The sequence below is a fragment of the Coturnix japonica genome, chromosome 3 (assembly GCF_001577835.2).
Source record: "Coturnix japonica isolate 7356 chromosome 3, Coturnix japonica 2.1, whole genome shotgun sequence".
NCBI classification, from domain to species: domain Eukaryota; kingdom Metazoa; phylum Chordata; class Aves; order Galliformes; family Phasianidae; genus Coturnix; species Coturnix japonica.
In genome coordinates this window covers 22,508,393-22,531,131 of record NC_029518.1, presented here as the reverse complement: position 1 = coordinate 22,531,131, position 22,739 = coordinate 22,508,393, and the positions used below count along the sequence as shown (strand labels likewise).

Genomic DNA, 22,739 nt, shown 5'->3' with positions numbered 1-22,739 from the left:
TTATTTTGTGTAATTACAGTTCAGAAGAGAAACAGTCTTGTTATACATTAGAATTGTTTCCTCACTTTTTCAAATTTGCTGTTATATATCAAAATGATATTTGCATATTAAATATCGGATTGCGAAACAATTAAATTAAACAGGCATTCCTGGGTGTAAAGTTGCTAATCCTCTTTTCGAAGGAATTCTTTGTTCTTAAAAGCACTGAAATTTAATTTGCTGCAGACCATGCTCAGATTTATTTGTAATGCTTGTCTACAAGTTAATCAGCCAAACAAGTGCTGTCTGCTACTGTTTGGCATTTAATTTAGCATTTCTTCTTTCTCGTTCTCTCTCTTTTTCAGGATAGTAAGCAGCTTATAGGAAGTGGTAGGTGACAAACTTGGTCTATTTAGGATTAGTATATTTTATCTAGACTTGATTGAAATTGTGCTTACTGAAATTGATAAGTCAAAGGGGCAGCTGCAGAATCTGCCCAGATTGTGATTATTTTGCTTCCTAACAGTCATATGTTTTTAAAATGCTGCATAAGTTTTCAAGTTAATGTGTGGGAGAAGGGATCTTACAGGAGAAAAAAATATATTTAGTCCTTATCATTTTTGTAATGTACATAAACAACTCTGTAACCTCACTTTCTTTCTCCCTAAGTCACAGTATGCTTTTTTATAGTTATTAAAACATTTCAGATACCACTTGAGTTATTTTCCAGTAGAAATCTTGCGTTTACAAAAGCTGTGTGCTTGTCTGTGGTGGTGCTGAGCACAATGTTGAAACATCAGTATTTCTGCTTAGAGATGATTTTTTTGTGCTCACTCTAATAATACAGAATAATGGAAATATCCGTATCGAACAGAAGGTGACGCTGAGCAGTTCAGTTGTTATGATAATGATTAGAGCACAAGGAGGTACAAATTTGGTGATCTCCAAACTGGAAGTAAGAATTTCTTGGATCCTGGCATTTAATTTGTTAACACTTCTGTTAGTGGCTGCAATTCAGCAGTTATGCATAGGACTGTAAGCAAATTATCAAATAGTTTATACATTAAATTTTTTTGGCTGTTTGTGCCAGTTTATCTCTGGAAATATTTAGTATTTGGTGTTTGACCATACGGCATTAGTAACCACAGACAGACATAAACATTCATTTTAACATCTGTTATCTGGAGAGAAAATAGAATTTATCCCGTGTTTTTATGCTTGTTAGAGTAGGATTTCTTATTCTTATTTGAGCTTTGTATGTTTTCTGTAGAAAAAATATTTTATTATTTTCTGAATCTTGAGGGCTGCATCAAAAGTAATGCCTTCTATTTCATTACATTGGCCAGTAATGTCAGAGGCAAATAGTGGTGGTACGGTAGTAAAGGTAGAACCTTCCCATCAATATTTCATTCAGTTTAGTTGCCGTGTAACATTCAGTAAAGATGATCAAATTTGGGGCTGCTTTGCTTTTTAGAATTTGTTGAATATTGGACGTGGGTTGTCTGTCAGGAAATTCTTCTACTGTGTTTTGCTGATTGTGGTGATCAGTTGGATTTAGTAGTAGCATTTCTTAGAGAAGTATCTGTAGAGTTAATAAAGGGTATCTAAAAGGGCATAGGAATGAAGCTAGGAAAGAAAATTGTGTGAATTAAACTTCATAGAGAATGTGGTCTTTTGAGTGGGATGTTACTCATCAGTGACTGCATTTAAGTTGTATCTCCTGCTTGCTTTTGCTTCTTAAAATCAGAAGTCCACCGAATGCTCGTGTGTCACCTGCGGCTTTGAAAAATTTGCAACTCAAACCCTCAAGATAAGAAAATAACTCTTAAATCTAAATCTTTGATTAAAATGGAACTGAATGATAGTAGTGGGAAAGGGAAGAGAAGATTTGAGTGAGATTATAAAATAAATGGGTCATGAAGTTGTGTATGTACTTAATCTCTCATGGTGAATGTGTTGTGTGTGCATGTATATAAGCTCATGTTGTGAGATGTTGTCATAACGAGAAAGCTGTGGGGGTACATCTGCTTGTTGGAAGGGCAGAAAGACTGCTTTAAGAGCATGATAGATTAATAGAAAAGAGATAAGGCAAAAAAATGTGCCTAATACTAGAACAAGTGAATTGAAATACACGGCAGCTTGATGTCACAAGTCCCTCTTGCAACAATGCAAGGCAGAAGAGAAACTGAGATAAGGCTTGAGAGGGAGATGTAGCTTGTTTCTAAGACTTAATAGTTTGATAAACTAACACTTTGAAATGTTGCTAGGCTGTCTTGTTAAGATCTTGAAGTCTATTCTCATTTGTTTTGTGGCACATAACTAGAAAGACTCAGAGACAGGACTTCTAAATGATGTGTTGTTAGGCTCTCTGTAAAAGGAAGGTCTGCTTTTTCTTTTTTCTAGCTATGCCTGGCGATGCTTCAAGTTATGCTGGTGAAAATGTTGGTAGATGTTCTGAGTCTAAGGCAGAAAAAGAAGTTCTACAGTCCATGTACTGTAGTACATCAAAGCAGGATATAGTCTTCAGTTTTTAATTGTATCTCTAATAAGTCAGATTTTGTTATAAGCACTTCAAATGTAATGATACCACAGCACAGCAGTCATGGGTTCCCCTCTCTTTTACCCCGTTGACATGAAGTCACTTACTAGCTTGGTTTCACATGGAGTGATGCAGTATGACTTTTATGTCAACAGTGATAGGTCTAGTTTTGCAGGACTTTTTTTCCTTACTTCTAAAGGCAGTTTAATTGCCTTTTTGCCCACTTAAAAACAAGAGAATTATGTGAACTTTTTTTTCTATACTCTAAACGCATGAAAACTGAAGGCTAAAGGAAACAGTGGAATCACATTAAATAGGATTCAGGCTTGTCTTCTAAAATGTTGCCTTATTTTGGTAACATTTAATCAAATTTTCTCATGAAGGGTGTTTATTTGTAGTTCTTTATGTATGTTCCTCCATTGCTCCAAGTACTAGAGCTGAGAGTATAAAAAAATTACTTGACCTAGTATTCTTTTCAGTGACCCTTCCACTTACCAAAACCTAGTCCTCCCAGATCCCTCCAGTCCGTATCTGCTTACCTGTTGCTGTAAGTGGAAACTCTGAATTCTATTACGTGTATTTCATTGTGAACTGTTTAGTCTTGCAGCTTTATTTAACTGATTTAGCCAATGACTGAGGGTTAGACTGATCTGAAGGTCATCCTGGAGAGAGGTGGAATAAGAAAGTGAGTGTTACACCTCCTTTGAGGAATCTTTCCTTCCCCTCTATCAGTTCTGTTACTTTCCTTGAATACTACATGGTGATTTTAGAATTTAATTACCTTTGCAGTTACAATATAGCTGTTTTGTGTCACTTTGATTCAGTTTTAATTGTTCAATTATCTGGGAAATTTGCATGGAGTTGTAGGGGTTTACCTGCGTGGTGATTGAACTTGTACTTTTTTCCTAGTATTATTCATACTAGATACTAATATCAAAATGTTATTTTAACCTGTTTGTTAAGCCATGCTGTGGTCTACATGTTTGACTCTCTATGGTAGAGTTGCAAGATCTCAGTCCTGCTGCAGGGCTTCCAAGATGTCATTCTTTAAATCTGCTTAGCAAAAATCTCAACTATGTTTTCATGAGGTAAAAGCAAACGCTTCACACTTATTGCTGAAGTATGGAAGGTTTTAAGCAAATGAGGGGAACCATTTATTGCTGAAGTTAGACAACCTCAGTCAGAACTACAGGTTAACTTTGTTTTCTTGCTCAACAGTTACAAGAAGTGAAATAACTGCCATAGATTTATGTACCATTTCTGTCTTCAAAACAAACAAAGACAAAACCAGAAGTAATAAAATCCAGCAACAACCAAACACAAATTATTATCAGAATCCCAGAGGAGGAATTCAAAACAATTAAGTAAATGGAAAATATTAATGAGTATTGATCTTACGTTATTAATGACTTTGCATTGCTTGAAAAGGAAAAGTTGATCAATCCCTACTTAGTCTACAAGTAATTTTTAGTGTGTTGCGATGATTGAAATGCTTAAAGCAGTTTCCTCTGAACTTGCACACTTCACAAAACCATAGATAGATAGAATTTGGAATGGCAGTATGTTGCAAATGTAAACTGAACCATCTGTAAGGTTTACTTGAGAATGTTATGTGCAGTATTGCTAACGGTGTCTATGTAAGGTATGCTAATATTGTAAAATACTGTAAAAGAATGCACCTGAAGCTTCAGGCAGTATTCTTTACAGAAATTCCCTTTCCTTGTGTCTTGTATGATTCTGTTTTCTTTAAGATGAACAAAAATGTTTTATGAAGCAGTTTTGTAGACCACACTTAAAAAGAAAAGGAAGTAAAAATTCTTCTCTTTCTTCTGGGCTTATAAAAGTCCATGGGAAAAGTTTGTTGCTGCTATTTTCCAGGCAGGTCCTACTTCTGCAGTATACTTCAGAAATGTTCTTTTCACTACAGGAAGAACCTGGAAACCTGATTTCTCCTTTTCTAGATTTTCCTGTGAATATACATATTAGCATTTGCCACTGTAATGATAAAATCATTACATCTTTGGGCAGCGATGTAGTGGTGTTTTAAGAAAAGCATTTTAGAAAGGATATCAGATCACTACCATTTTTAGTTAGATGGATGCTTATGGACTCAAATGGAGCTTATCGATTCTTCTCTTAAAAACTAGGAGTTGACAGCCTTTTTTTCTTGCCAGATACTTGAAGTCTTCCTAGATTAAATCACACGAGCTAGTAAATTAAAGTTGTTCCTCTAATAAAACAGTAAAAGCTCTTGTTTCTGCTCTGTAGTTTTACAGCAAATGAAAGCTAAGAGAGGATTACTGTATTTAGGATTGGGAAAAATCACAGAACCGTATGGCAGAGTTTTTAATACAAAACCAACCTATACTGGTTCACTAGCACAAGAGGAACCTCCTTTGAAAATGTCCGTGTATGGTGCATGGCTTCAGAGTTTTTATTAAATATTGTGTGGAGTTTTCCCTCACTTTCTGCCCTCATATTAAATAAGTATTGCATATATTTTTAATAGACATGTTACCCAATCTCTGACATATCAAGATCTTTTTGTGGAGAACTGAAGGACAAACTAGCTGTGAAATATTTCTAATGAAATGTGTTTCCAGCATCAATAAATGCAAGAAAAAACATTTGTTGCTGGAATTCAAGACTTGACAAAAGAACTATTTCAGGTGAGTTTAGTGTACAGGAATATATCTATCAACAGATGTCAAGTTAATTCATGAGGTAAATAGATTTAAACAAAGATTTGTGACATTCGCTGTCAGCAGACCTCGAGATACCAGTTGCCATTGGATTTAATCTGCCATAAAAACAATGATAATATTTCTACTTGATATTGAGAGATTACAACCTTCTTTCATCCAGATTGCTTTTAATAAGAATCTGCATCATAAAATGGAGCCTTGCTGATTTTATTCTGGAAGTAGACTATTGGGAGAAGATGCTTTCTTCATTTGTGCCAGCAGGATGTAGTTTTTTTAATGTGTGGTATAGTGATAGTTACATCTAGTGTCAGAAAGGACCCACAGACACATTTTTTTGGTCTGCTTCAGAAAAGAAAAGAGGTAGTTAGAACAGAATTTAACTGGTTTTGGAAGTGTAATGCAAATTGTATTGGAATGGTAGTTAGAGATACAGTGGTCTGAGATAGAGTAGTTTGTAGGGATGTAATAGCTTTTATTAGAGTAACTGTATACAGCTGGGAGGGAGGGGAATGGATGAAGAGCTTTTAGGCATGCAAGCCCTATAATTAGAAGAAAAGATTATTTTTTTTTTCTTATTATTGAGTCCTATTAGTCTAATAAATGCATTACTTCTCCTTATGAAACTGGACTTTGATACAGCTATTACTGAAGCTGGATTTTGTTTGTGCCCATGAATGCACATATGAAATAATAAAAAAAAAAAAATTCTGCCTAGTTCAGAGGCTGTTACTCAAAAGATCTGAAATATTGTTTGTTTTTTGAAGAAAGTAAATGAGTGTGTTTTGAATAAGTAAATTTAATTCATTGCTCCCCGTGGAAAAACAAAGGAGATGCCTACTGAATTAATTCCTTCCAGAAAGGGAGAAGGTAATGTGTTTAGAATGCAGGATCATGACAAGAGCTGTGAATCCTTTCTTAGCTTCAGGGACTTTGTGTTAGAGAGGAAATATTAACAAGTCTGTAATGCTTTTCAGGTTCATCAGACAACATAAAGCCACATCATGGTGCAAAGAAAGCAAATTTTGGCTCTGTTCTATTTGGAGGACAGCTAAGAGGATGTTGGGTGGTTGGTTTTGTTAGGTTTTTTTTTGGGTGTGGATTTTGCATATTTTTTGTCATCTTTCAGCATGATTATTGCTTTGAGGTCTTACTATCTGAAGAATTTTTATAGTAGAATTTTACTATACAATTTCTCTCAGAAATTATTATGGTAGAAGTGGGATATTCCAGTAATACTTTGAGATTGGTCTCTTTCATCATGAGTAATGCTGAAATTGTAAAGCTTTTTCCAATTTTTTCCTATGGTATTTTTGGAAAAATCAGTTTGTCTTTATTTTTTCTCAATATACTTAGCAGAAAGCAGCATATATTCTCTTTCGAGAGGAGCAGATCATGACTACTATTTAGTCAACAGTCAAAATGGTTTCCAATCAAAGCAGTTTTTATTCCAATTTGAGTTATTTTTGTGGAGGTTTTGCTGTATCAGCCTCCCTGGGCTGCCTTTCTTCCCCCTCTTCAGTCCACTCTACAAATGTTCTTATGAGTTTAGAAAAACTGTTCTAGGTATGTGGCTTATTACACTTCTTTTAAATGTTTAGAAAGAGGAGGAGACTGGAAGTTTTTAGTTGTTTGGTGTTTCGTTTGTCTTTTTAGCTTCTGCTTTTTACAGTAGTCTGGAGCAGACTAGTTGCTAACTTGGATGATAGTAGAATAGGCAGGAAGGGAAATAAAAAAAAAAAAAAAGAGATGAAATTGTAATTGTTCTCAATAGAGAAGCTAGGGAATGTAAATATATATGCATAGGCTTAATTATATTCCATGTTCCATACAGTTAACCTTTCTTAAAAAATGTGCACAGGTGTTGGGATATTTTGAATCAGCATCTCATTGTGTTATTGTATTATATATTTGTATTATAACTTAAGAATACAGTGTTATATATTAGAATGTATTTATTCACATTGTTTTTTTTCTCAGTAAAATTGCTTATAAAGAACAAAAACAAATCTTTCTTTTAGAACAATTTGAATAGCTCTCAAGATTTTATTTTGTTTGGAAATAAACATGTAAATGATTTATCTCTGTGCCATCACCGAAGAAATCATTTATAAAATAAGGAAGAGTTAAACTTTTTTCCAAGAGAAAATTGAACTTGTGGGGAAATGTATTACTTCAGTTGTCTCTCGTAGATGTTGCTCTAATATTATCCTGATGGTAAAATGGCTTAAGGAAAAGCTGGGCTAGAGAGGAGTAATGTATGTTAGTATATAGCTGATATGAATGCAGTGGGAAAGATGCTCTTTGATGCACAGGTTATTTTTAGACCCCTCAGTTTTTAAAGCTGTTCCATTTTTATACTTCAGGACTATTGGATAAAAGTTTGTGTTCAGAACCAACAGTCAACTAAGTTTTCTTTTTCGATATACATTTGTAATAAGTATATTTCTTTTAAAACCAATTGCTGTTGGAAGGTGAAGGAGTGTTCATTAAGTGAAAAGTGTAAGAAAATGTAAAAACTGTAAGAGAAGTCTAAGATTTCTTTAACCATTTCATTTACCAGCCAGATCTAGATGGCTCTGAAATGTACAAAAGCTTGTATCTATATGTGCCCCTGGCTTTCTGATTAGGCAGCGCTTAGCAAAAGTGAGCAATTTTGCTATGAGTTTTAGCACAGGGAAGGCTCAAACATAGCATGCAGTGTTTACAGTATAAGAAACTTAAAGCAAGCTACAAAAATATCCTAGTTTACATTGAAGCTGCATGGAATTTGTGAGATTTCACAGAGATCTTTATGGAATCGGCTGTAAATTAAGGATTTCCCATCAACTGTTCTGTTTTCACCAATGCTTATGTTGGAGAGAGCTGTTAAAAATGACATACATCAGTTCTCATAGCTGTCTGTTGGAGGCTGTCTTTTCAAAGAAGTGGCACGCTTTCTTGTGAGACATTGCTTTGGCATCTAAATCTCAGTAACTGGTTCCGGTACTGGTAGCATAAGTCTGTTAGGGCTGTTGATGTAACTCATCATGAAAGATTCTTCTTCCTTAGCAGCCTTAGCTGTCTCTTATTATTACTGGCTTTTTCAGCTGCAAAGAGAAGGGATGTATGGATCTACTTGTCTAAAAAATACCATCAAAAAGTGCAGCACAGCTAGGGTTTATACAACGAGGCTGTTTCTTTCCAATATTCTTGGGAATGATTGGGTTAGTGATTGCTGTAGATCTGTTTCTCTAAGAAAAAGCTGAGGAAGAAAATTCAGGCATTTTAGAATAAAGTGTAGAACAGTGAAAAAGGGCAGAGTTGAGCAGAGATAAACTTGAATCTTTAAAGTCAGTGTAATTTACGGTGAAGTTATATTGCACAAGTTTACTGGGAGGTTTATAGGCTATATAATGCTTATTTTGCTGATCACCACATTGTAGTAGTCTTTGAAAGGGAAGTATTGAAAGGTTAAAAACAAGTGAGTGATCCATCTCTTCTGTGTCAATTGTGTGCCAAATAAAAATTATTCTTGATGTCTTTCAAGTAGATATGTATTCAGCTGTAACAAAAGTATTCTGGGACACTCTCAGGACTACCTTTTTGTAGTTTTGTGATTAAAGAGAAAAAGGTTGTTTAGGGGAAGTGGAGAAAAGGGAACTTATATGTTCCCTACATCTTCTGTTAGTTACTTAGCTTTTTTTTTTTAAGGTCAAAAAAAATCAGCCATATGAGAGTGTTGTACTATTATCTGAAGTAGTTACAGAACACCAGAGTAAATGTAACTTGAATTCTATCATTATCCAAAAATCTGGATAAACATTGAATAGACTTCTCACTAACAGGACAGTATTTCACCAGAGAATCTGTTTTCTTTCAGCTGTAATAACTAGAAGGTAGATCAAATAAAAATGGTAGCACAGAAAATAATTTCTGGTGATCAGCCTCCTTCAAGCCCCTGTCTGAAGTGACTGCTTCTAGAGAGCAACTCAGATATATCAGTGGCTTAGGACTATTGGATTTGTGTGGGTTGTTTTTTTTTTTTTGCATGCTTCTTGGCAAGAGTACTGAAGATGCTGCATGCTTTTTATCCATCTGGTTAGTTTGCATTTCTGAGTGTGTGAAGGCATAGAATCAGTGAATAAAATAGTGTAGGATTGTATGTAGAGTATTAAAAAGATAGAAACAGGTCAACAGAAATATGGAAATGTTTCCGTAGGAGATGAGACTAAAACATTCTTAAACTGGAAAAGAAGCAGCAGAACAGGAGATTATTACATATATCACTCAATCATTTGTGAAACGAAAGAAGGTAAAAGTTAATCCCACTGTGCATTGTTTTCCAATACAAAATATGAGGGGTTTCACACGAAGCTCATAATAGCTAAACTGAAAAACAGGTATGTGGTATTTTGTATGTTTTCTGCAGACAGAAGTTCAGGCAGTCCTTTGTCAAAAGATTTTACAAGTAATTCATCTTGTGTTTTAGAGGCAGCCAGAAAAGTTTGTGGAAGAGAGATCATTTACTAGAAGGTAGTGAACTGAACTTGAGTTAGCTGAGGAATGCTGAGGGAAAAGTACTGCCAGTTTTTCTGTCACCTTATAGTCTCCCATAGGTACTATTAGAGAGGGGATGAAAAGGCATGGTGATCCTTCTATCTGGTACTGTACAGCTGTCTCATATTCCAAGATTATAAATATTTATAAATATATAAAGCAAATTTGGAAGTTTTCTGGCTTTTATGCTGGATGAATTTCTTGAGACCCTCAATAGATTTTCTTATAAAAAGCCGAAAGATAATCAGAAAACTAATACTTGGATATCTATCTTTTCTACAGACAGTCAAGATTAGAATTTTAAAGGGAAACTGGAAGGAGTAATTAAAGTACTACATGGTACTTTTTTTTTTTAACTTTTTTTTTTTTTAATTATTATTCCTTGCTCTATTTTTATTCTGCGTCTTAGTCTGCTCTACTGTAGAAAGTCTGCTTCATGCTAAATGCAATGCTTAAAATTCCCTAAGATGGTAAGGGATAAGCTACAAATATGGACTATCAGGCAAGCCCTGGAGATTTAGTTAATCTGACCTAGATGTTCTTTTGATGATTGAGACCTGCAGTATGTGAAAACACTTCTCAATTTCAAAATGAAAAACGAGGATATCTGTTGTATAACTCAGCTGTCCTTGTAGTGACAGACGCATCAATCATTTCTGAACAGGAAAGGATTTACTATAAAAAGTTTGTAGCTTTGGAGCTGTTGAGTTCATTGGAATTCAGATCAGCAATGATATTGAAAGTTGTAAGTGAATTCAGTATTTGAATTTTACCATGTTCTAAAGAGGATTAGCTACAAATGCAAGCCACATACTTTTTTTCATTTTCAAGAGCTTGTTGTGTAAGATGTTAATTCTTGACTTAATTTTCAGCATATTTTTTGTGAAACTGCTTTCTGGATCTTTAAAAAAACAACAACCAAAACAAGAACAAGAAGTCACCTCCTACTAGGGATCTGCAAACATAAATATCTGTGGTAAAATCTAATTTGAAAAATCAGCAGGTGCCTACAAATACAGCAAAGTTTAATTTATACCACTTTTGAATATCCAATTAGCCATTATTTTCCTATAACCTGTTGGGTCAAGTACATTTAAATATATAGACAAGATTGTCCATTTTGAGTAACTGGGACTGGGAGTTAGCTTCCTATTTAAAACATAAGAAACCATCCAAAACCCCACTGTTTAAAATGATAGACCATTAACTGGTTTGGATAGTTGGCAGGATTATATGCCCTAACATACATTCTGCAGCATACTCCATTTCATATTTTAGCCTTGAGAAAAGAAGGCTGAGAGGGGACTTGATCCAGGTTTATAAATACCTGAGGTGTGGGGGCCATAGTGGTGAGGCTGGTCTCTTTTTAGTAGTGCGTGGGGATAGGACTAGGGGTAATGGGATGAAACTACAGCATAGGAAGTTCCGCACAAATGTGCGGAAGAACTTCTTTACAGTGAGGGTGACAGAGCACTGGAACAGGCTGCCCAGGGAGGTGGTGGAGTCTCCTTCTCTGGAGATATTCAAGACCTGCCTGGACGCCTTCCTGTGTGACGTGGTGTAGGGAACCTGCTTTGGCAGGGGGTTTGGACTCGATGATCTCTAGAGGTCCCTTCCAACCCCTACAATCCTGTGATTCTGTGATATTTCTTTAGCAAATTTTAAGGTCTTTAAGTGAAGTTCAACATGCTTCTACAGTTGGTGCTGAGTTATTTCAGGAAGTTGTAATGGTAATAATTGTGCTGTTGGAGAAGACAAGGGGAAGGAGATTATTTGTCTGCATTTAAAAAAAAAAAAAAAAGAGGGAAGGTTAATTGACTTTTTCAGCAGTAATTGTTTCCACTGTTTTGGAACCAAGACTCTATTTGTCACAGCTCTTTGTTCAAGCTGCTTCTTACCTTTTATGCAAAATTGCATTTGAATTTTGGAAATCACGCTTCACATTTCAGCAGCAGAGACTTCTTATAACATTAGCAGCTATAACCCGTCAAGAGTCAAAACACATGTTTTTAGATAGAAAAGAAAGATGTTTCCCTGATGTCACTTTGGGTCGTATTCATTCAAATCTGGTCACTTGAAATGGAAGCAGTCATCTATTAAACATAATTCTTCCGTGGACTTAGAGTAAGCCTTTACTCTGTTCTGGGGTAGGAATTACAGTTAGTATACCTACTGTCTTCTTTTGCAGCTGGTACAGTACACCGTACCCTCATGTTTTTGAGCGTAGCAAAAGAAGTTTGGAAACATTTGGTGCAATTTTTTACCATAAGTAGTGTAAATAATTACGGTGGATAACAGCAATAATACTCTTACTGTGGTGATAGAATTTACATAATACTTCTGTTCATCTCAAGTATATTATGAAGCAGTACTTTTTGCCTGTGCAGATGCAGCATTGTTCAACCAAAAGTGAACATGTCTTGAATAAAATGACTCCAGTTTTTAAACTTGACATAAATGCAGCTTAACTTGATTATTTGTGAGCTTGTAGTCTCTTGCAGGTTTAAAAAGAATATATAAACTTATTAACAGTACATGTATTATGTTTTCTTTAGCTTAGAATGTTCTGTGTGAAGTAATGTGTTTTCTTTTTCTTGTGGAAAAATGATTTTGCAGACACCTGGTTTGAGAGCCCACTCAGGAAGATTGCAGTGGTTTGCAAAGAGGTGTATATCAGGTAATCAGGTATGTGGCTTGTTTCTTTTCTTCTTTAGGACTGTCATTATATTTCATTAATAATTATTTTGAAATATTTTGTTAGATTTTTGGGGGGCTGGTAGGACATGTGACAGACTGAAGAGTCGAACTTAATGCTCTGTGTAAACTGTTGTGTACTTAGGCAGAAATATCTTAGATGAATGCACACAGAATGTACACATACACAGCAAGTACACATACACAGAAAAATAGTTGTCTACGTTGTAATGATGTTCCCCTTTCTTTTTAAAGATGGAGACTCTGGAGAACTTGGTAGAATTAACTCAGAATGTATTTGAATGTGATAGAGATGAGATGTACTACTACCTGCTTCAGCTTTGTGGTAAGTTATCATGTAACCTTTTTTGTGTTCCAGTGTGTTTGCTGTTGTGTTTGGATATGGGAAATGTCTGATGAAAACATTTTGTGTTTTTGAGATTGAATGTTGTGCACAAAATATTTGGGACATTTTAAAATAGTGCGACAGGGATTTCTATGTTTCTCAGAAAAATTAAACCTTGTATTGTGTCTGTATATTGAGCAACTTGATATCTTGGGCAGTGGGAAAGCTTGCATTTGAGCTTGATATGATTTTAGGCTGCTCTTCATGTATTTTTTGGATTACTAGAACTAGCAATGTTGTTATGCTGAACAAAGCAATATTAGACATCCATAACCACAAACAGAGGAGACGAGTATTTCCCCACAAAAAATGGACAGAGAGTTTTTATCTTTTTAGGTTTTTTTTGTGTTTTGTTTGTTTGGTTTTTTTTCCTCAACAGCCTCAGAAAGCTTAAAAACCAAACTGTAGCATTAGCTAGTTCTGGCTTTGCACATACTGGTTCACCCTTGAAAATCGAGTTGGCCTGAAAAGCAATCTTGTCTCAACAGGAGGGAGTCTTCCTATTTCTCCACCATCATCCTGTTCACCTCTGGCAGTGACTAAGTATGACAGTGTGCCTGCTAGGAAGAGAATCTAAGAAGATAGAATTTATCAAAGTCTGTCACACAAAATCTTCACTCTTCTTTGAAAAGACAAAACCAATTCCATCTACTCAAAGAAGTGGAAAACATTTGTGGGTTTCTGTCACCATGAAAGACAAAAACCATGCACATTCCTGCTTTCAGCCATTTTAAACTATTTATCAAGGCTGCCCTTTGCACAAGTGAAGTAGAGAGTAGTCGTTGTGCACCTTAGCCACAATTTAAGATCTATAAGTCAGTCACATGTACTATCTAGTTCAAGATGTAGGATAAGAGGAAGGAAAGAGGTTTGACCTCATCCTTTCTCAAAGTTAGGACAAGTTTGAAGTAAAATCAGATCATGGCCTTGTCAAGTAAGGTGTTTTGTTCCTCCAGAGTTGGAAATTGAGGAATAACCTGTTCCAAGGTTTGATGTTCTGCAACTTTTAAATGTTAGCTTTCATACAATGTCGCACACTTCTGATGCCTGTCAATTAGGTAGCTGCATACAGTAATTAAATTCACCCTTGCCATTAGCATACTCCTCTTCATATAGTAATAAACCCACGTTTTTCAACTACCTGTTTTACTTAATGTCCTCAGGCCCCATATCTGTCTATTGATGGCTGAATTTGCTGCAGTTGGCAGAAGCAAGCACGTGTAAAGGTGTCAGATATTCTCCTCTGTTTACTGCCATAATAGCCTGGACTTAAAATACTGTCAGGGTAATTTAGTCCTTAAAGTCAATCATTTGTTTTATTTGTTGTTTTTTGTTTGTTTCCATCATGTATGGAGTAATAATAGTTTGGAATTTTTCAGATTTATTGTACGAAGCAGAAATATATAAGTGAAGTATAATGAAGTATTTTCCGTAAATATGACTTCAGATATGTATGTATGCTTTAACTTTGCTTTTATCTGAAGACTCGAATCTTGTTTCAGATAACAACTCTGACTGGAGAAAAGCTGAAGCTGTGTGGACTAAAATTCAAGAAGAAAATGTTGTTCCTCGTGAGAAAACACTAAGATTACTGGCTGATATATTTGAGAAAAATGGTCAAGTTGTCCCATTTGAGGTCCCTAAGGTAATTTGAGTGCAACTTTGCTAGCTAACAATACTGCTGAATATGTATCTTTCAATTGATACGTGTGAAGAAATGGGATTATAGTAATTTAAATAACCTTTCTGTTTTAAAGGCTAGACAAGATGAAATGAGAAGTCCAGGATTTTCTAATTTTGAAGAAAGAAAAATAAGGATGCTTTGCAAGAATAACAATGCAAGAGGTAAGATGAATCCACTGTTTTGGTTGCCTTAGTTCTAAGATTTAGGTTTTGATAAAATACTGAGCAACGGTTGTTTGCTTACTGTTGTTTTGCTAGTATGTTTGAAAAGTTACCTAACAGTGTGACTTGGTAACGTTCTGCTTCAAAACCTGAAGGGAGAAGCAAATGCAAAAATATTTAAAGTGTCATTTGAATTATTGACTCTAAATGCACGCTTGAAAGTCAGTCTACGGTAAAGTTTTGAATTTTAAAAAGATATAAGTATTACTAGCCTGTCATTTATAATATTCAGTTTAACACATTTTCTAGACTTCTGATTGTAGTTATTAAACATAGGAAGCTAAATTCATGCACAGGGTCAATGATGAAAATACCGTTTTGGTATTTCAGCTGTTTCTGTAGTATCCAGTAAATCTACTGCTTGAATGCAAGTTTTATGTTGTGAGGCATCCTTCTCTCTACAGTTCTCAAGTGAAATAGCAGGGACGTGTTCATGGGAAGGCAGTTATCCAATAGAAGAAGTGGTCCAAACATTTTGGATTTGTTCCTGCCAGTGTAGTCTTGAAAGGAGAACAGATATCTAAAATAGATTTTGGAGCCACGTCTGATCACTTAAGACATAGATTTGATGAAGAAAAGAATTAGTGTCATCTAATTTAATCTCATCTATGCTATGGAGATTATCGTTGCTCTAAAGAGGTGATTCTTCTGCTGTATTGAGCATTGGTGCAGCCTTGCTTTGAATACTGCTTGCATCTCATACTTCCGTCTCATCTCAAAAACACGGTCACAGAATGAGAATTAGCATAACTGGACCTTTGAAGGGAGAGTCCATTTCTAGCATTAGCCAAGATGCGGTGTAACAGTATTCTGGAAGTCTTTGCATATACTATGATAGAAAACTTAGTCTCACTTGAAAAGAGATCGGAAAACAGAATGAAATAGACTAAAATATTATATTTTGCTGAATTATGAATATTTATAAATACCAGAAGTCTGGTTTTCTTCTTCTCTGGGTGTTATCAATGTATTTTACAAGTTGGACCCACTGATTTTTAAGCTATGAGTTTGAAAGAAAAATCTGTTAATCATTCATGCAGCTACCTTCAGTTGTCAGTAAAATGATCCTCCTATATTGAATCCCAAGCGTGCTGGTTACGAGTGTGTGTTCTGCATATTCTGTATGTAGGGGTACGATCTTGTATATTATGGTAGACATAACATTAATATTTTAAGGAAAGTCTGTTCTCTGAAGTGCTTTATTTTTTCAAAATCAGATTTTGTTCTTATCCTCATTCTGCAGTATGAGAACTTGACTCTAGGGAATAACGTTACAATATCCCGAACAATTACAGTTGCTGAAACAGATTCGCTTGTCTTGAAAGCTGAAATTTTCTTCTTAAATTGTCGCTTTTTAGACAAACTTTTTTACTTAAGATAAGTGGTATAACATAATATGATTAAACCAAGAAACTTCTGTCTTGATTGCAAATATACTTCAGCAATTGTAGATGGTACCTGAAGAAGTAATGAGTTGATTGGACATAAGTCTCAGTATGCCTAGGTGTAGCTGAAAAATGCTACTTGCAAGATTGTAATACAAAGTTGAGAAAATATGAATAGGATAATCATTCTGAGGTTGAAAATGACATATAAAACAAAACATTCAGGAAAAAGGAAAATGAAAGAATTCCGGTTCTTTTAAACTGATTATTGGAAAAAGATTTACAGATATTTCCATGAAGCAGACATTATACTTTGTGGACTAGGGTCATTGATAGTAATATGTGCTTGATATCATGTCCACTGGTGGGTGATGAACCCCATCCACATAGTGGAGAATATTCAGACATGGAATGAAGTCGTTGCTCTGTCTAAAGGCATTTGGAGTCTCCAAGCATAAAGAGGTGTTGTTTTTTTTTATAATCAAAAAGCAGAATTTAGGTAGACTTTTGCAAGTGGAAAGAAGAAACATTACCATTCACCTACCTTTTTCTTAACAAAAGGAGCTAGTCTGCAGTTATCTCAAATAACAGAAAGCCACTGGATTTAGGTGAGAACGCTCCTTTACAAATGCTGGTATTAAGTATCTGAGCAGGCAAGAGAATTCAGCATGTTGCAATAGGCCAAGCTTTAACCTCAGACTGATAAGTGAGCATGGGGGAGGAATCTCGGGCCTTTTGTATGTCATCTTGTTGTTGTTTTACTGGTCTTTTGGTTGACAATGCAGTCGCTTTTGTAATGTCAGACATCAATCATATTATCTCTCCATCTCTCTTGTGTCTCTCTCCATATCTTTCATACCCATGGGTCTCACGTACATGGAAGTGGACTTAGTTTTTACTGTGATATTCTTATCCATTATCTGCTCATCTATATTTAATATAGCTCAAAGTGTCCAATGTAGGTTTGGGATGGCAGTATTAGCTCTATTATGAACTCGGTGTAAGAGTTTGCATGTTGTTATTAATATTTAATTTTATACATGGTTACTTCTGTGCCTGCATTTCGGGAAGTTTTTATTTATGCTTATTGGTTGAAAAAGTTTAAGTAGAACAGCTTAATGCCAAGCACTTAAGCTTTGGGAATGGTGGTTTCAAATTCCACAACACACTGTACTAAGTGCCATTAATGTGATGCTTCTAGTGCCAATAAGATTCATATGAGCAATCTTCATCTTTCCTTTTAAAGTGTAAAAGAATATAATTTGCTACATAGCTGTGATGAAATTTGTAGTGATTGTCTATTTCTAAAAAAGTTGCTTAAAAGGTAATTGTGTATTAGATTTGAATTACCAAAGAGATTTATATTTTTAAGTTTTATTATAGGAAAAATGCAGTCAGTTTTAGATGTAACAGCTCACTTGTTCTTTGCACTGCTTTCTAGTGTATGTTATAGCCTAGGTAGTAGTCTTAGCTGCGTGTTTATAGCTGCATAATCGTGTTTCAGAAAAATAAATGACTGAAAATGTGCTTATCATTTTTTTTTCCCCCTTTTTGGTAACATCTTTTCATACACTGACAGTTATTGTGAATGCATGAAATAAAACTGTTAATCAGTCAAACAAACGCAGCGTAGTTTACTTGTTAAATATCTGTATATTTGTAAATTGTATGTTTTGTATAAATCTTGTCGTAGCCAAATAATCTATCTCCCCATATTGGAATCACCTCCTATATTATTTGTTAAACGCTGTTGTGATCATGCACCAGATACTGTAACTGTATACCCCAGAATTAGGTGTTGCTTTAAAAATCCTGAGTCTCCCCCTTCTAGCTGACTGTGTTGGTATATAAGCAACAGCCATATATAATAAACCAGCAGTAGCAAAGTTTTTATTCTGTGGAGGTACATGTTAGCTGATTGGTATATACAAGCATTTTTGAACGAACTATTATGAGCAGCTTTGCTTTCAAAGATGTAAGAAATTGAATGGATTTCAGAGGGACCTTTTCAGTGAAAAAAATTACTTCTTTCTATGAGCAGTTCCATAGTAATACAATACTTCATTTGGGCTTTATGTTTTTTCTTTCTTAGAGGCCTACGATGCTTTCCTGAAAAGCCAAGAGAAGAGCAGCTATCAGTATCGTACTTATGACACCCTCATAAAAGCTTTGTTATCTCTGGATTGTATTGAAGAAGCCATGAACGTGAAGCACATGTAAGAGTTTTCTGTGTTTGGGGGATTTAAATTGTTAGTTTTTGCTGATTAGGGTTTCTGGAGGTTTTGTTGGTGCTTCTTTTTTTTTAGTCTTTAAATAATTTTGGGTTTGTTTTCAGCAAAATCCATATTTTTCAATGGGAAAACAGGTCATGACTGCTAGCTAGGAGTTATGTAATTCATTACCACATGAGGCGTTAGGGCGCTATGTATTAAACGTACTAGAGAGACAGCATGTTTTGCTGATAGCACGTTTCAGCCAACAGTATCAGCAAATGCACTTGGCATCAGAACTGAAAGTCTCCCCTTCTGGCAGTCTGCCTTTTCCCCTTTATAGCAAGATCCAAACAGACAAGATTCCATCACTGAACTGCCCCTGAGCCTTCTCCTCAATCCCCATCCCTGCTGGTGCCCTTCCCTATCCAAACTCTCTGGCAGCTGGCTGCCTGCCAAATGCAAAGTGGTACATTTGACTGTTTTGCCAGTGGCTAAGAGATGACCATAAACCTTAGATCCAACTCTTACACTTCTGAAATAAATCCAACCTGCTGTCGTGCATTATTAGATTCATCAGAATCAAATTAACCTTTAGTGAGTTGCAAGGCACACCACTTGCTTTCATTATAGCTTGTAATGTGTCTTCAGATTATAGAATTCAAAATAAGTATTGTTATCATAGTAGATTTAAGAAGAATAGAAATATGGCAATTTAATTTCCTTTGGTTTCTTCAGCTAAAACAGGAACAGTGTTTCTCATCTAGCATATTCTGACAGAATACAGTGAATTAGAATGTGCCTGTAGGAATAATTCACGTGATGTATGGGACAGTATAAAAATCTTAACAATTTCTAGAGTCAACTCAGTTTATGATTTCCAGGAACAATATAGTGTAAAAAGCTGTTGGTTATTTTCATGTTTTCTTTAAAATTGTCCAGACCAATGAACTGTCATTGTAAGTTTTGCATCCAGAAGCACAGTCAACAGTTCTTCAACTCGGTATCTGTAACAGAGCTTTATAGGAAGGAATGTTTGTGCTTTCTGAATATGTGGTTTATATAAAGGAAGAACTCAAACTGTTTATTTAATAGTGTTCCCTAAAAGGAGAATAACTGGTAAGAATTTTATTTTTTATTTTTAAAAATGAAGAAGATTATAGGGCGTGTTTGGAAGAACAAAGAATGTTGTTCAGGTAGTCTGTTAAACATTCTGAAAGAGTTTTATATGTTAAAAGATACCTTGAATGATTCTTCTAGAAAGCAGTTTGAACCTTTTATTGAATACGTATGCATGGGCTGCTTCTCTTCTCCATGGCTCAAATGTGTTTGTAAGGAAGGTGCATAAAGTATTGTTGTATTGTAAGCATTAATTTGGAGATTGGAAGAGCAGAAAGGATGTAGTGTTTTGTTCCTGATATTGACAATTCTGAGTTCTTGATTTAGATAATAAGATATTTAGGCAATCCTTAAAAGGATGCAAAATGCAGAAAATAAAAATGTTAAAGGCTGAAGAAGTTTGAAGTGTATTTTTAGGGATGAAGCTTCTGAATCTCAAGATGTTTAGGAAAAAGGAAAACGCGATTTACTAAGCAATTCTGGTCAAATCCAACCACAGTAATAACCACTGTGCTTTTCAGAGCTCTCATTTTCAATCTCGTAGCATAGAAATGCCAAATAATGACATTCTAAAAAGCCTGTAACAGCTCACTGTTACATCGAGACAGAGAATGCTTACTATTAGCAGTGTTTACAGTGTTTATTTGTGTATCCCTTTTTGTAATAATAAAGTCATGCTTTTATCAAGCATTTATAACGTCTGTTAGTTTTTAAATTATTCACTGAAATAGAGGAAGTGATTTTGTGTGCTCACGTGGTTTGGTATAGCAAATGTGTATGTTTCGCACACATTTCTGCACGCTTGGCAATTTTACCAACCTTATATTACAAAGAGATTATTCCTACAAAGCCTAAATGTGTGCAGTGGCCTGAAACTTGTGCAACTCCCAATATTTTCATAAGATACACAAAAGCCATCTTCATTTGTATAAGCGCACATATTTCTCTTGTTACTCTGCTCGTAGCCAACCTTTAAATTTAAATAACGTGTAGAGAGCTTTAAATGTGTATTAGCATAGACAACAGAATAAGTAATTCATGTTTTTTAAAAGGTTAGATTATTTTCAAACTTCCTTGCTGTTACCAGCACCGAGAAACTTTAATTAGAAAGTGGTGATGTGGTAGAAGGAAATTGGATTCTTGCTCTGCATTTGGAAACAAATAAAGCACACGCTTGTACACAGAAATCAACCCAGGAGGTTACTGATCTGTTGGTCAGCATGAGCCTGGTTGCTTTGGCATTCTGGCACTGTTTTGAGGAATGTTTACTGCATTTACTCAAAGTTTTAAGTAGAAATTTAGGAGTATGGGAGTGATGGATTACTTCTGTAATAGTAGCTAACATCTATTTAATCACACTAAAGATTGGAAGATTGGAGAAAGTAAATCCTTTGTTATGTGTAATTTACAGTCTCATGCATGAATTGTTGACTTAAGGGCTTTGACAGATGGGACAAAGGCAAAAAAAAAAATAAAGGCGGAACTGAGCAGTGGGTGCTTAGGCAGGGATTAAGAGGATTGGTTGGGAGAGTAAGAAAATCCTGAGTCCAGTGACTGCGTTTGTGAGCCTGGGAGGCTGAAAGTGACTGAGAGGATAGTCATATTGTGTACTATGTGAAGGATTTTCTTGGGATTGAGGAGAATAATTTAGCAATGACCCTGCTTACCTCCCAATCCGCTCAGCCTATAAGTTCAAGTAGGTAGGCTGCTCAGTTGTTTGCCACTGGATGATCAGTGAGGTTTATCTTGATTGCTGATATGGTAAATGGCGATGCCCCCCTTTTCTGTGTAGAGATTTAGTAATCTAGAAATTAACATTTGTAAAGTTATCCTCGTAGATTAAAAGTGTGGCTATACGTCACTGAGGAACAGGGAGGGAGGTTTTGTAATATAAGATGAATGTGAAGACTGATTAGTATCTCGTGACTAATTTCCAGACTGATAGAAAAGCTTTGGCATTGTTATTAAAGATTCTCTTTACTGCAGGTATGTGAACTGCAGTGTTATAGGAGATAAAGAATCGATAAACCAAATGCAATTTTACCACGGCTAAGGCAGCAAATGTAATATGTTCACTTTAAAAATCTGTATACATCTAGATGACAGAAATTTGAAAATTAATCAACCAAATGATATGGTGTTAGTTCATAATATGCTTTAGTTTATGTTTAAAATATACAGCGCTGAAAATAAATGTTTCATTTTTATTGCTGAAAGAATAGTTTTACATTTTATAATTATGGTGACTATTGAAAAAAGAAGAAAAAGTATCCAGCTTCGGATACAACAGAACAATGCAGGGCATGCAGTTATTTTAGTCATCTAATATGTCAGCATTCAAGAATCTGAACCGATTGTTTAAAAAAAATCTTGTACTTTGTTTCTTTTGTTGCTCACTTCCAACTTTGTCATCTGTCAGAATGCAAAAAAAAATTATCCTTCTATAACCATTGACAGGATAACACAAAAGCTGTCTCCAGGTCGATATTTTGCAGCAATATTTTTAACATACGAACAGTAGTTTTTATAATTTCACCTTGGTGCTCAACCATTTATTATCGTATCAGAAGCATGTCAGTAATTCCTTTCTAAATGTCTGCTTCTTTTAGTGCTGAGACCCACATCAAGGGCTTCACACTGAACAGTGCTGCCAGCAGCCTCCTCATCATATCGCAAGTTAGGCGGGATTATTTGAAAGGTATGTCACAATGCTTGACCTTTACGTCACATTAATGCCTCTGCAGATTTTTCTTGTAACGCCCTTCGAATACTTGGATAAAGGAGTCCATTTAGCAAATTACCTGCTTATCAAGAGCCTTTTGTGGTAGCTGAGAGACGTAAATTACTGTACATGCATTTATAATACAGCTTGAATATGAATGTACTTGTCATTTGACCACTTAGTCCAGTTTCCATTCCATTTAACACAAGATGGGTTTTCTTAAGATGAATCACGGCTCTTCAGACATGCAAAATTTGTGCTCCAGAACGAGAGAAAGTACAGGCTTTCAAGTGCGTTAAAATTCACAGCACAAGTCATTTTGCTTTGGAAATTAACATACTTTAGAGCATCTGAAACAATTCCCAGCAGTTGTTTCTTGCATATTGTGGTGCTTGTGTGAGATACCGGATGAGTTAAATTGACTGTTAAATGTGCATGATTGTGCACTAAATGATTATAATATTGATTTAAAAACTTAATCAAATACTTTTTAATAGTTCTCAATACCAACAGTAACAAAATATTAAGATTGACTTTCA

General features: G+C 35.3%; 1 protein-coding gene across 1 annotated transcript in view; it reads left to right on the top strand.

The window, feature by feature from the left end:
* LRPPRC (leucine rich pentatricopeptide repeat containing) overlaps positions 1-22,739 on the top strand; it is an 84,118-nt gene that overhangs the window by 46,630 nt on the left and 14,749 nt on the right. The window contains exons 26-31 of the mRNA XM_015857509.2: positions 12,376-12,444; positions 12,709-12,799; positions 14,362-14,504; positions 14,617-14,704; positions 18,242-18,365; positions 22,088-22,176. Coding sequence (XP_015712995.1) covers positions 12,376-12,444; positions 12,709-12,799; positions 14,362-14,504; positions 14,617-14,704; positions 18,242-18,365; positions 22,088-22,176 — 604 coding nt within the window. The remainder of the gene's footprint in view (positions 1-12,375; positions 12,445-12,708; positions 12,800-14,361; positions 14,505-14,616; positions 14,705-18,241; positions 18,366-22,087; positions 22,177-22,739) is intronic.